General features: G+C 35.1%; 1 protein-coding gene across 3 annotated transcripts in view; it reads left to right on the forward strand.

Annotated features, from left to right (window-relative positions):
• Rb1 (retinoblastoma 1) overlaps positions 1-13,473 on the forward strand; it is a 134,807-nt gene that overhangs the window by 43,636 nt on the left and 77,698 nt on the right. For all 3 annotated transcript variants that reach the window (XM_013009310.1, XM_013009330.1, XM_013009321.1), the window contains 4 exons: positions 1,680-1,789; positions 3,477-3,554; positions 8,917-9,004; positions 12,442-12,558. In XM_013009310.1, the coding sequence (XP_012864764.1) occupies positions 1,680-1,789; positions 3,477-3,554; positions 8,917-9,004; positions 12,442-12,558 (393 nt within the window). The remainder of the gene's footprint in view (positions 1-1,679; positions 1,790-3,476; positions 3,555-8,916; positions 9,005-12,441; positions 12,559-13,473) is intronic.

Below are 13,473 nucleotides of genomic sequence, written 5' to 3' on the forward strand. Positions count from 1 at the left end.
ACTAAGCTTTCTCAAACATAGGTTCTACAATTAATGCAATTAACATTATTGCATTATTGTGTTACATAATGTAGAATATCTTGCTTTTTTTTTTTTTGGTTGGTCGTGGGGGCTGAACTCTGGGCCTGGGTGCTGTCCCTCAGTTCTTCAGCTCAAGGCTAGTGCCCTACTACTTGAGCAACAGCGCCACTTCTGGCTTTTTTCTGCTTATGTGGTGCTGAGGAATTGAACCCAGGGCCTCATGCATGCGAGGCAAGCACTCTACCACTGAGCCAACTTACCAGCCAGAGTATCTCTTTTGAGTGTCTTATTCAGCCAGGTGCTGGGGCTCATACCTGTAATCTTGGCTACTCAGGAAACTGAGATCTGAGATTATTTTTTAAAGCAAGCCCTAGGAAGAACGTCCATGAGACTCTTATCTCTAGTTTATTTTAAAAAGAATCTGCAAGTGGAACTGTAGCTCAGGTGATATAGCCTTCAGCACAAAAGCTCACAGACAGCACCCAGGCCCTGAGTTCAAGCCCCAAGACCAAAACAAACAAAAAACAACCCAAACTGTGCTTAATAAAAATAATTTTGGTTGGAATGTACGTGATTGTATTGCAAGAATATTTTGTGTTAGTGGTATGCCATCCTTCTGTTTCTATTTTGCTACAAATGTCTTTCTAGTGAGAACAAAATGACTAAGAATTTTAGGTGATATGGTGAACTGTGTGGTAAAATGGATGTTTTGCTGCATGATGAACAACTTCTCAGTGATGAAGCATATTTTATACATCCCTACTATTAGTCACCAAGACCAAATCATGAAATTAGGCAGCTGGATTGACATTTCTGTGACCTGGCTTAGTAGCCAATTCTTGAATTCATTAATTTATTTACTAAATATTTGTTGAATTTTTGTTATATGCTAGGCATTTGTGCTAGATACTGTGACACTGAGATTTAACTCTCAGTTATCCTTAAGGTGTCAGTGGGAGAGACAGTCAAATAAATAGAAGATTACAAGAGTCTGATAGAAGTTATACACAGGGTTTTGTGCGGATCTGGGGTATATAGGTGTTTTTTAAAAGTGTTTGTAGGTGATGTGATTATTGAGCTGAGTAAGCCTTGTAAGAGATGCCATTGCTATGGGTTGGACTTTGTAAATTCAAAGGTGGAGTGATGTTTGATAATGTAGCCTATCTAGTGAATTCCAAGAAATTCTTTAAGGTTGGGAGACAGGACAGAAAGAGTGGTAAGGTATGATACTTGAGAAGTAATAAGGGACCTAGTGTTGTATTAATGAGTATTCTTACTATCTTAGGTACCAAACCTGTTTTCAACTCTAAAGAAGCTTAAATGCTTGCAGTGATGATTTTTTTCCCTTAGAATGTATTAAAATTGTAAAACAAATCTTGAGAAATTTTTTTACTTACCTTATTATGTCATATATAACTGCTAATCTATAGATGATTATTAGTGCCTAAGATAAGATAGGGACAATGATTCAATCTAAACATGAAAAAACTGTCCTTGTATACTTACGAAGGCAAACATACATTTAAATAAATTTCTGCCTCTCCTTTTAGACTGTAATTATATTGCAAGTGAAATGTATAAAAATTCTTGAATGAAATCTGCTAATGTATGCTGAGAGATATAATTACACAAAAAGATAAGCTATGATTTTTTTTAAGGTTGAAAGTCTCTCTAAACGATATGAAGAAATTTATCTTAAAAATAAAGATCTTGATGCACGATTATTTTTGGATCATGATCAAACTCTTCAGACTGATCCTATAGACAGGTATTGAACATAATATACGTTTATTTATTGGTATGTCTTTATTATAGAGTAAATGTGAGTAAATCAAATCTGTTTTATTGACTTATAATGTGCTATAATAAAGAAGACAACAGTATTTTCAATAGGTAAAATGTATTAATAGAGATTTTATGTAAATTTAAGTAAATATAAATAATTTTGTGCAAGTTCCACTATTTATGTAAATTACAACAGTTATCTTTTTATCTAGCTGACTATAGTAATTTTTTTTTCTTTTTTGCTAATCCTGGGACTTGAACTTCAGGCCTAAACACTGTCCCCTAGCGCTTTTTGCTCAAGGCTAACATTCTACCACTTGAGCCACAGTGCCACTTCGACTTTTTTTCTGTGTGTGTGATACTGAGGAATCGGACCCAGAGCTTCATGGATGTTAGGCAAACACTCTACCACTAAGCCACATTCCCAGCCCTATAGTAATTTTTTAAATGTACATTTAAAGTGGTAGCGGTTGGGTGCTGGTGGCCCACGCCTGTAATCTAGCTACTCAGGAGGCTAAGATTTTAGGATTGTGGTTCAAAGCCAACCCACGCAGGCAAGTCTGTGAGACTCTTATCTCCAGTTAACCACCCCAAAACCCAAAAGTGGAGCTGTGACTCAAAGTGTTAAAGCACTAATATTGAGCAAAAGAACTCAGGGACAGTGCCCAGGCCGTATGAGTTCAAGCCCTATGACCGACAGAAAAAAAAAAAGAGAGTGAGAGAGAAAGAAAATGTTAGAGCAAATGCTTGTACCATCACATAAATAGTAATTAACTAAAGTTAAAAGTTAAGAAAAAATAAATAATTTTAAAATAAACATTTCTTCTCTTTTTCAAAAAAAAAGGAAATAGTTAGTAGTTGGGTACTTGGTGGCTCGCTCCTGTAATCTTAACTGTTTAGGAGACAGGCCTGGAGTATGGTAATTGAAAGCAGCCTGGATAGAAAAGTTCATGAGACTCCATCTTCAGCTAAGCAGCCAAAACCTGGTGTGGCTCAAGTAGTAGGGCACCAGCAGAGAGCAAGAAAGCCTGTGGAGAAGCTGAGTTCAAGCCCTAGTATTGGTAAAAAGAAAGTAGAAATGGTTGAATTAATTTGGAGACTCAAGTGGTAGTCTGTTTTTCTCCATCATTTTAATCTATTGCCTGCCTACCTCATTTAAAAAAATTAAGAAAATACATGCTCTGGGATTAGCAGAAAGAATCCCAAAATTAGAGCTGTTGACAGTTATTATTAAACAGTTTGTGACTGATCATAAATAAGGTTAATTTTGTTTTTAGGAGGAAATCTTTCTATGTGAAATTGAAAGTACTACATTTGAATAAAATACAGTAAAATATTTCTAATTTTAAGTAGAAATATATAACTTGAGCCTCAGTGTTTAAAATTCTTAGTTTGATTAATACTACCAGCTACTACTACCAGTAGTAGTACTATTACCAGTCAAAAACATTTGACTTTTTTTCCACATTTAAGAAAAATACTGAATTGTTGCTGTGCCTTTGTCATAAACCTATTGGAAAGAAACACATACTTAAGTAAAACAAGAAAAATTTAAGCAGCAGTTTAGTTAACTATTAGTTCTACTTACTATGTTGTATGATATATGAGAAAACAGGAGGTATTAATACTGTTTTGTTATTGTTGTATGAATGACTTTGCTTATCATTTAGTTTTGAGATGCAGAGAACACCACGAAAATGTAATCCTGATGAAGAAGTGAATGTGATTCCTCCACATACTCCAGTTAGGTATGGATTTTCTTACTTGTAATTTTCATTGTAATTGTTTATTCAATGGCTTATAATGCTTCAGGTTTATTTATTTGTTTCATCTTGTATTTGTACATACATGTAATGTATTGAGAGATCTTTGTGTCCTTTATATGAGTTGCTTAGGTTACAGTTATCAGACCTAGATACGTCTGTTCAGAAGGAGTATGTGTGATTCACCTTACTAAAGAAAAAATACTACATTTGATCTACATATTCTTAAGGGATTTGAACTTTTTTTTATTTAAGTAGTTGTACAAAAAAGTTCCCATTCTACAAAACAGTATATGAGTACAAAGTGTCTGACAACATTGTCACCCATCTCTCTTAACCCATTCCTTCTCTCACTTTTTTTCTTTAATTGAGATTAGGTGATTACATAAATTTCACATATTTCACAGTATTGTAGAATAGTGACACTTAGAGTCACAAACACATTTTAACTTTCACAAGGCAAATTGTCATTATCATGGTCTATAGTTTGTGAATTCTGTGAGCTTTGACAATACAAGTTATTTTTTTCCACATCAGGTGATGTTTACATTTCTTTCCTTTTGATTAGTGTAGGCTGTTTTCACTTACTCTGTTCCTTCTCCTGGCTTCCCTCTGTTGCGTGCATATATCTACCATATATATGGTCTAGAACATGGAGTCATTTAGCAATGATATGACAAAATGGGTGGCTGTCCTTTGTTTCTTGAGTCCTGTTACTTTGCCGTATCTTCTTGTTTTTTGTCTTTAGTATCCACATATCAGGGAGACCGAGTGCCATTTATCTCTTTGTTCTTGGCTTACTTTGCTCAAAATAATCTGCTCTAGTTCCATCCATTTCTCTGCAAATGGCATTATTTTGTCCTTTCTAATGGCTGCAAAATATTCCATTGTAGATAGGTACCACAATTTTTGGATGCACTCATCAGTAGTGGGGCATCTGGGTTGTTTAATGTTCTTTTTCTTACTCTCCATATCTAATTCTTTTTTTGATTTTATCGAATCTATTTCTAAAATATGAAGTCCTTTTGCCTTTTTCCTTTTTCATTTATGCTCCTGCCACCTTTATCCAAGACATCTTTCTATTTCTCATAGAGTTTCCGCAATAACTTGCTAACTGATTTTTTTACTTCTGCTTTTATCAAAGACTGTTTCTGTCTCCCACCACCAACAAATCTATTCTCAAGAGAATTCCAAGAACAAATCATGTTCATGTTGCTATTAAAATTCTCTAATTGCTTCCAGTTGTAATTGGAATACAATGCAAATTTCTTAGCAATGCTTATAAAACTTTGTGTGATCTGACTCTTTTTTATTAATACATTTTTTTCATTGTGAAAATACCGTACAGAGGGGTTACAATTACATAAGCAAGGTAATAAAGTACATTTCTTATCAAGCATTGTTGCCTCCTCCTTTGTTTCCCCTTACCATCCCTGCCCTCCCAGATCCCCCCCTTTCGCTGCCAAAGTTGTAAAGTTCGTTTTTCGACATAACATCTTGTACATCTCATTGTTGCAATGGGTCCACCTGTATCCCTATTTAAACCATTGTTTATTTCCCTTCCCCTCCACAAATTATACCAACATCAAATACAATGAAAGGGGGGAGGGACATACAAAGCAAAAAAGTAATCATAAATATGTTAGAAACAATAGCAAGAAAGAAAAACCATTTGAGTCCTTATCTTGGGGTTCATTTCACCTAACATCAACTTATCTGATTGTTTCTGCTTGTCTCAGACATATAGTAGTTATTGCAAATAAGGGAAACCATGGGACCTATGTTTCTTTGGGCCTGGTTTACTTCACTTAATATAATTTTTTCCAAGACTTTCCATTTCCTAACAAATGGGCAATGTCATTCTTTCTGATGGAGGCGTAGAATCCCATTGTGTATATATACCACATTTTCTTGATCCATTCATTTACTGAGAGGCAGCTGGGTTGGTTCCATATCTTAGCTATGGTAAACAATGCTGCAGTAAACATAGTTGTGCTGGTAGCTTTAGTATGGTCTTGTTTGTGATCATTTGGGTAAATGCCCAAAAGTGGGTGATCTGACTCTTGTTTCTTCTCCAAACTCATCTCCATTTCTTGTTTACTCTGCTTGGTCACACATTGGTCATCTTCTTTTTCGATTCTGTAAGTTCTTTTGTATTTGCAACTTTTTAATTTGGTATCTCCTTTCTGAAATTCTTCTTTATTTTCTTTCCGTGGACTTCCAGCTGCTATTCTTCCTTTATGGTTAGCACATATACTGCTTTTTTTTTTTTAAAAGAAAGATCTCCTAGCCAGACACCACTAGCTTACGCCTATAATCCTAACTACTCAGGAGGCTGGGCTTTGAGGATTGTGGGTCAAAGTCATCTAGGCAGACAAATCTGAGAAGCTATTATCTCCACTCTAGCAAAAACTTGGAAGTGGAGGTGTGGCTCAAGTATTAGAAATGAAAAACTAATAGGCAAGAGTCTGAGGCCCTTAGTTCAAGCCCCAGTACCAGGACCAAAAAGAAAAAAAAAGATAATTTAAAAAATTTACTCTTTCTCATAGCATCTAGTCCTATTCCTTTATAGCCTTATCACATAATTATTATAAATTCATTTGTGTGTAGCTTGCTTTTCATTTATACCCATGATAGTTTAGTTTAAATTCCAAACTATATGGACCATAACTTTTTTGTTAACCATTTATAATTAAGGCCTACCTTGGTACATAGAAGACAAATAGTATATTTCAAATGACTGTACAGACACATAAACATACACATTTCATATAAATATAGTAATAGAGTTACAGGAAAGTTCAGATGACAGAATAAATTTTATATGGTGATATCTAAACAGAATTTTGAAATACTTCATGAGACAAGACTTTCAGGGGTTGGTAATAGCCATGTATAAAAGCATTGAAGTATGAAATGACATAGTGTATCTGGTGAATTGTTAGCAGCCTTGTGTTAATTGTAAAATGGGAGGATAAAACAGCTGGAAGATCTTCTATGGTGTGTTCACAACTGTGGATGAGGTAGCCTGTTCAGTAAGTGGATAATACACAGAGTAAGGATAAAGTCAGGCTTGATTTTTTTTTTTTTTTTGTCAGTTGTGGAGCTTGAACTCTGGGCTTGGGCTCTATCCTGTGTTCTTCAGCTCAAGGTGAGCACTCTACCTCTTGAGCCACAGCACCACTTCCGGTTTTCTGGTGGTTAATTGGATATAAGAGTCTCACGGACTTTTCTGCCTAGGCTGGCTTTGAACAGATCTCAGCCTCCTCAGTAGCTAGGATTACAGGCATGAGCCACCGGTGACCAGCTGATTATTTTATTTTTATTTTTTGCGTGCTAGTGGTTTGTGAAGGGTAAACCTCAATAAGATTGAACATGATGAGAAATAGGCTGCCAGTTTGTGTTAGTGCTTAATCAGGATGCAAATTACAATAGCCTGAGGAATTTTGTCAGTTTACATGACTAGACCTTACAACTACAATAAGTAAAAAATCTCTGGTCCTCAATAAGGTCTTTAATAATTGTTATAGTGTTGTTGAGAAATGCTGACAATATGAACTAATCAAGTAGTGGTGGGAATATAGAAACCAAAATAAGATTAATAAGTATTTGATGAATATGTTTATGGAATATTAGTCTTATAACATTTATGGAAGCAAATAGTAAGTATTAAGATTGATACATGAAAAATAAATTGTGCATGAAAATAGATGTGACTGTCTGAAGAGGCCAAGAATGGATGGCAAGGTGTTCAGCAGTAAGAACACTAGCACTTAAGCACTGGGTAGAAGTTAGTTTCTAGAAGAAGACTATAGTTATGGAGCCTAATGTTAAAAGCCATGAAAACCAAAGGAGGCTACTGAGTTTCAGGAAAGAGCTGCTTCAGGGAAGTCTCATTTCATAGAACAAATGAGACAGGTCTTTTGGTTTTTAGCAGATGAACAGATATAAAAGCCACATGGAAATATGTTTGAAGGGTGTAGCATAGATATCATATTAGAGAGTCTTTTCTGAGAACACTGAACGTGGTTTTTTGGTTGTTGTTTATTTTTTGTTGTCCATTGTTTTGTGGGTCATGGAGCTTGAACTTAGGGCCTAGGCACTGTCCTTGAGCTCTTTTTGTTTAGGGCTAGTGGTCTACCACCTCAAGCCACAGCTCCACTTCTGTTTTCTGGTGATTAATTGGAGATTAGAGACTCACAGGTTGGCTTTGAATGGTGACCCTTAGATCTCAGCCTTCTGAAAAGCTAGAATGACTGGTGTGAGCCATCAGCACTTGGCCTGAATATGTTTTGCTAGGTAGATCTCATCAGCTCTAAACAGTGTTGTACAGTTCTTTTCATCCTTAAGCAATGTCTGAAATGTAATACTCTCCAAAAACTGGAATACTAGTTTTTACTATACACCACACACACAGATGTTACTGTTACCATGCTTGTTATAGAATGAGCCAGGTGCCAGTGGCTCATACCTGTAACCCTAGCTACTGAGGAAGCTGAGATCAGAAGATTGTGGTTCAAAGCTAGCCCAAGCAGGAGACTCCATGAGATTCTGATCTCCAATAAACTACTCAAAAAAAGCTGAAAGTGGCATTGTGGCTCAAATGGTAGAGCATTCACCTTGAACACAAAGAAGCTCAAAGATAGCACCCAGGCCCAGAGTTCAAGCCCCTGGACCAGAAAAAAAATATGGAATGAAAGAGATTTTAAGAGATTAATTTAATATTTTTCTTTAATGATGGTAACTTTTAAGGTAACTAGGACTTTGACATCCTTGTAGATCTTTGAAAGAAAATCTCTTTACCTCAGTTACTAAATACCTATTGTCTTTGTTTGAAAGTGTCTTATGCCAGCTATTTCTCCATATTATATGAAAATATATTATGCCACAATAACGTCATTTATTTGGCCAATTAATGTTATATTAACATATTTCAGTTTATTAGTTAATGTATCAGTTTTGTAATTATAAACTTACTGATTACAAGCATGCTGAGCTGAGATTTTACCACTTGAGCCATGCCTCCAAACCAGCTTTTGGCTTTTTTTTTTTTGAAATGGAGTCTCACATAGACTTTTCTGCAAACAGTTGGCTTTGATTTCATCTTCCTGAATAGCTTGAATGACAGACATGAACCACCTGCATAAGCAATAAGGTCAAATTCCTAATCCTCAGACTTTTGAGTACTGAGATTTACATGCATACACAGTCATACCTGGCTGTTAATAAGGCCTTATTTCAGTGAACTTTTAAAAGATAACTAGAAGACAGTTTATTAGAAGATGTGTTTAATTTGTTTCTCTCTTTTTTCCCTTAATCGATTAATGCTCCTTTTTTTCCCCTGTAGGACTGTTATGAATACTATCCAGCAGTTAATGATGATTTTAAATTCAGCAAATGATCAACCATCTGAAAATCTGATTGCCTATTTCAATGTAAGCCATATATTAAACATTATTTTTCATGATACTTTGGCAAAGAAATTTGAAATTAGAAGTTAAAATACTATTTTAAAGCACTTACCTCTTGCTTAATATATCTTTCATGCTTTCTTAACCCCCTAAATTAGAATTATTGGTGATTGTTTTTTATATAATTTTCTTCCTTCAGATTTTTTAAAAATTCTTTTAGTAAGATTAGGATAATATTATACTTTTTTTTTTTTGTCGGTCGTGGGGCTTGAACTCTGGGCCTGGGCGCTGTTCCTCAGCTCTTCAGCTCAAGGCGAGTGCTCTACCACTTGAGCTACAGCGCCACTTCCAATATTATACTTTTTTAACTTAGAAATGACTTTATTTTGTGAGAGGTAGTTTAGCTGGATTTTCAGCTCTCATTTGAGGTTTACTTTGAGAAGTTTAAAATATTGCTTTATTATTCTGTTGATATTATTTCACTATTTTTTGATTCCTATTGTTGCTAAATTTAAGAAGTCTTGTGTCAGTGTAGTGTTTTTTTTATAGCTACTCTATCTCTTCTTTTTGGTTACATTTAAGATATATTCTTTAAAGGTAATGTCAGATAGGACTGAACACTAATCATAGTATTGTACTCTTTTTTTTTTATTCTTTAACTTTCTTTTTTTTTTTTTTTTGAGGGCTGTGGGGCTTGAACTCTAGGCCTGAACACTGTCCCTCAGCTCTTCAGCTCAAGGTTAACACTCTACCACTTAAGCCACAGTGCCATTTCCAGCCTTTTCTGTTTATGAGGAATTGAACCCAGGGCTTCATTCATGCGGGGCAAGCACTCTACTGCTGAGCCACCTTCCCAGCCCTCTAAGTCACTTTCAGTTACAATTCTTACCTGGTGCTGTGTGAATTTCAATTTGCAATCCCTAATAGACTTCGAGTTTGGTATTTGAGAGAGCCCCTGATAACCTTTCTTCTAAAAAAGGGAGAGAGAGAAAAAACAAAAACCCTAACACCCATATTAACAGACTTACTCCCTCCTTACTTAACCTAAATGAGTAAAGGTTAGGACTCAGTGAAATGCTTATCTATACAAGGCCAGAACACTTTTTAAAATTTGGCTTATTCTAGTAATTATGTGCTTTCTATAGTTGTTAACAACTCCTACTACTATAAGATGCTTATGATTTGGTCATATGCTGTTGTCATCTCTTGCCTTGTTCTGCAGGAATAGTGAAGTAATTTCTTTCATCATATTCATAATTGTGTTGGCTTAGAACTAATTTTGCTTGTCAAACTGGTATTAAGTTGCTTTTGTCTACGAGTTATCTGTAGGACAAGAATATTTGCCATAACATACCTATCCAATTGCCTGAACTGTTAGCAAGGATAATGATAGAAGTTAAAAGAAGGATAATCTCTTCTCAAATATTATTTTGAGTATTTTTCCAGTGTTGCACTAAATAGGAGCTTTTGTTTTCATTTTAATTTCTTTAGTTAGGCAGAAAATTCTGCCTGAAAGACATTCTGTCTAGTTCAATTTAAAGCTTAACTTTTAAAATGAAGCTTTATAGCTTAACTGCAGTTTCATGTAGATGACAGATTGTCTCCGAGTAAGCATGTCTTAGAGATCATTACATTTTTCCTTGATTTCACTTCTTCATTAGTTCAAGTTCCTTTTTTTTTTTTTGGTACCTGTCCTGTGGCTTGAATTCAGGGCCTGAATGTTGTCCCTGAGCTTTTTTACTCAGTTCTAGTGCTTTACTGCTTGAGCCACAGCTCCACTTCTGGTGGTTTTTTGTTTTTTTTCCCTTGCTTGTTGGTTGGTTTGGTAAGTAATTGGAGCTAAGAGTTTCATGGACTTTCATGTCCTAGCTGTCTTTGAACTTCCATACTCAGATCTTAATCTCCTGAGTAGCTAGGATTACAGGTGTGAGCCACCAGTCAGTCATCTTCCCTATTTGTAAAATCTTAGAAGCTACATATGTTTTAATGAACATTTTGACAACAATGATATTGTGATGGGAAATATTTGTCACATATTTCTAAGATTTACGTGTTGTTTTCTTTCAAGGATATAGAATTACAGATACCTTAAAATGTGAATTTTTGTCCAGTTCTAGGATTTGAACTCATGGTCTTGTACTTGCTTGGCTTGCTTGCTTGGCTGGTCCTCTACTATTTGAGCCATGCCTCCAGCCTATTTTTTGCTGTCTATTTTGGAGATGGAAGTTGTGGACTTTTATGCCCATGCTAGTTTTGAAGTGGGATCTGCTTGATCTCAGTTTCCTGAGTATCTTAAGATTATAGTCATGAACCACCAATGACCAGCAGAATGTGAATTTTTTGAGTGATACTATATATATTACAAAGAATTATAATCAGATTTAATTTTGAAAAGTTTATTTTCATCTATGGAATACTTTGGGCATATCTTATTTATAAAGATTATAAAAAATAAGATCAATCTTTGATCAAGGTGTTAAGATATGTGTCTGATATATTTTAATGAGTTATAGGATATAATACATCATATTACTTATTGTAATATAATATCCAGTAAATTGTTTTAATGATTAAAGTTGATGTTGTCTCACCAAATGATAAAGTATTAAGACTTCCTTTTATGCCCATTTCCCCATCTGATACTTGTGAAAACATAGTTAAATGATTTCACTAATTTTAACTCATTTAAAGCCTAACTGTGAATTGGGAAGTGCTACCAAGTTCACATCTTTGTTCATTTGTTTTTGGGGGAAGGTAACATATATTTTAATAAACGTCTTAGATGAGGAATCATGATGGGTTAAAGGAGTTAAGAAATCTGCTTAGAAGTGATGCTGTGGCTCAAGTGGTAGAGCACTCACCTTGAGCTGAAGAGCTGGGACAGTGCTCAGGCCCAGAGTTCAAACCCCACGACCGACAAAAAAATAAAGAAAGAAAAAGAAATCTGCTCTTCCCTAGCCTAGGAACAGAAAATTCAAGTAATTTCTTTTAATAGTGTGGGTTTTTATTTTTTATTTTTGGCCACTACATCCAATGGAATTCTGTTGTCTGAATATAATCTGTAGTCTTGTTTGCTTAGTTATTGTGAAAGTGTTCTTGTAGATAATTGAAATTATCTACTATGTAATAGAAATTTTAATTTCTTTTTTTTTTTTTTTTGTCGGTCGTGGGGCTTGAACTCTGGGCCTGGGCGCTGTCCCTCAGCTCTTCAGCTCAAGGTGAGCGCTCTACCACTTGAGCTACAGCGCCACTTCCGGTTTTCTGGTCGTTTATTAGAGATAGGAGTCTCACAGTCTTTCCTGCCCGGGCTGGCTTTGAACTGCGATCCTCAGATCTCAGCCTCCTGAGTAGCTAGGATTATAGGCGTGAGCCACCAGCGCCCGGCTAGAAATTTTAATTTCTATTGAACAGTTTTAATGAACAATCTCCTCAATATTTATTTCTTTATACATCTCTTAAAGAACTGCACAGTAAATCCAAGAGAAAATATACTGAAAAGAGTACAGAATATTGGACACATCTTTAAAGAGAAATTTGCAAAAGCCGTGGGACAAGGATGTGCTGAAATTGGGTCACAGGTAACTGAGTTAATTTCTACAACGTAGAAGTTTTAAAGGCAGTATTTAGCAATACTGTACACTACTGTAATATTTATTTGTCCAGTCCTATAAAATACTGGTAGATAGGATAGCTATTTATGGGAAACTTCAAGGCAAACCATACCCTACCTCATTATAAAAAAACAAAAGTGCATATATCTATTGTAGAAGATATATAAGGTGCAAATAAGAAAAATAATTAAAATTTCATACTATTAAATTTTTGGTGTATATATATATGAATATTCAAATATACATAATGCTAATGGGTTTATATTATGCATACCATTTTCAGTGTTTATATGTATATGTAACTCAAAAATTTTATTACTCTTTCAACTGATAAACACTAGTTGGTTAAAACCTAGTGCTGATAAATTTGTTTGTCTGATTTTTGCCTGTTTTGTTAAGTTTTGTGTACAGAGATTGTTTTCTTAAGCCTACATGACTTGTTTTAAAACAAATGTTCTAGGTTACAAGTATTACACTAGGTATGTAAAGGATTTAAAATAGTGCTGGGTACATTACCTGCACTTAGTATAAATGATGCAGAATGAAATGGATTGAAGGGAAGTCAGGTAGTTAACCTATTCTCATAATAATTTCCTGTAAATGTTTACCATCAGTTATATTTAAGTCTTGAGTTTTAGATAGCTTTTGTGATTTTTAAATTTAATTATTTTTTATTTTTTGGTGCCAGTCCTGGAGCTTTTTTGTTCACAGCTAGTGCTCTACCATTTGAGCCATGGCTCCACTTACTGCTTTTTGGTGCTTAATTGGAGATAAGAATTCACAGACTGGGCTGGGAAGGTGGCTCAGTGGTAGAGCGCTTGCCTTGCATGCTCGAGGCCCTGGGTTCGATTCCTCAGCACCACATAAGCAAAAAGAAAAAAG

Source organism: Dipodomys ordii, unplaced genomic scaffold (assembly GCF_000151885.1).
Source record: "Dipodomys ordii isolate 6190 unplaced genomic scaffold, Dord_2.0 Scaffold1, whole genome shotgun sequence".
NCBI lineage: Eukaryota > Metazoa > Chordata > Mammalia > Rodentia > Heteromyidae > Dipodomys > Dipodomys ordii.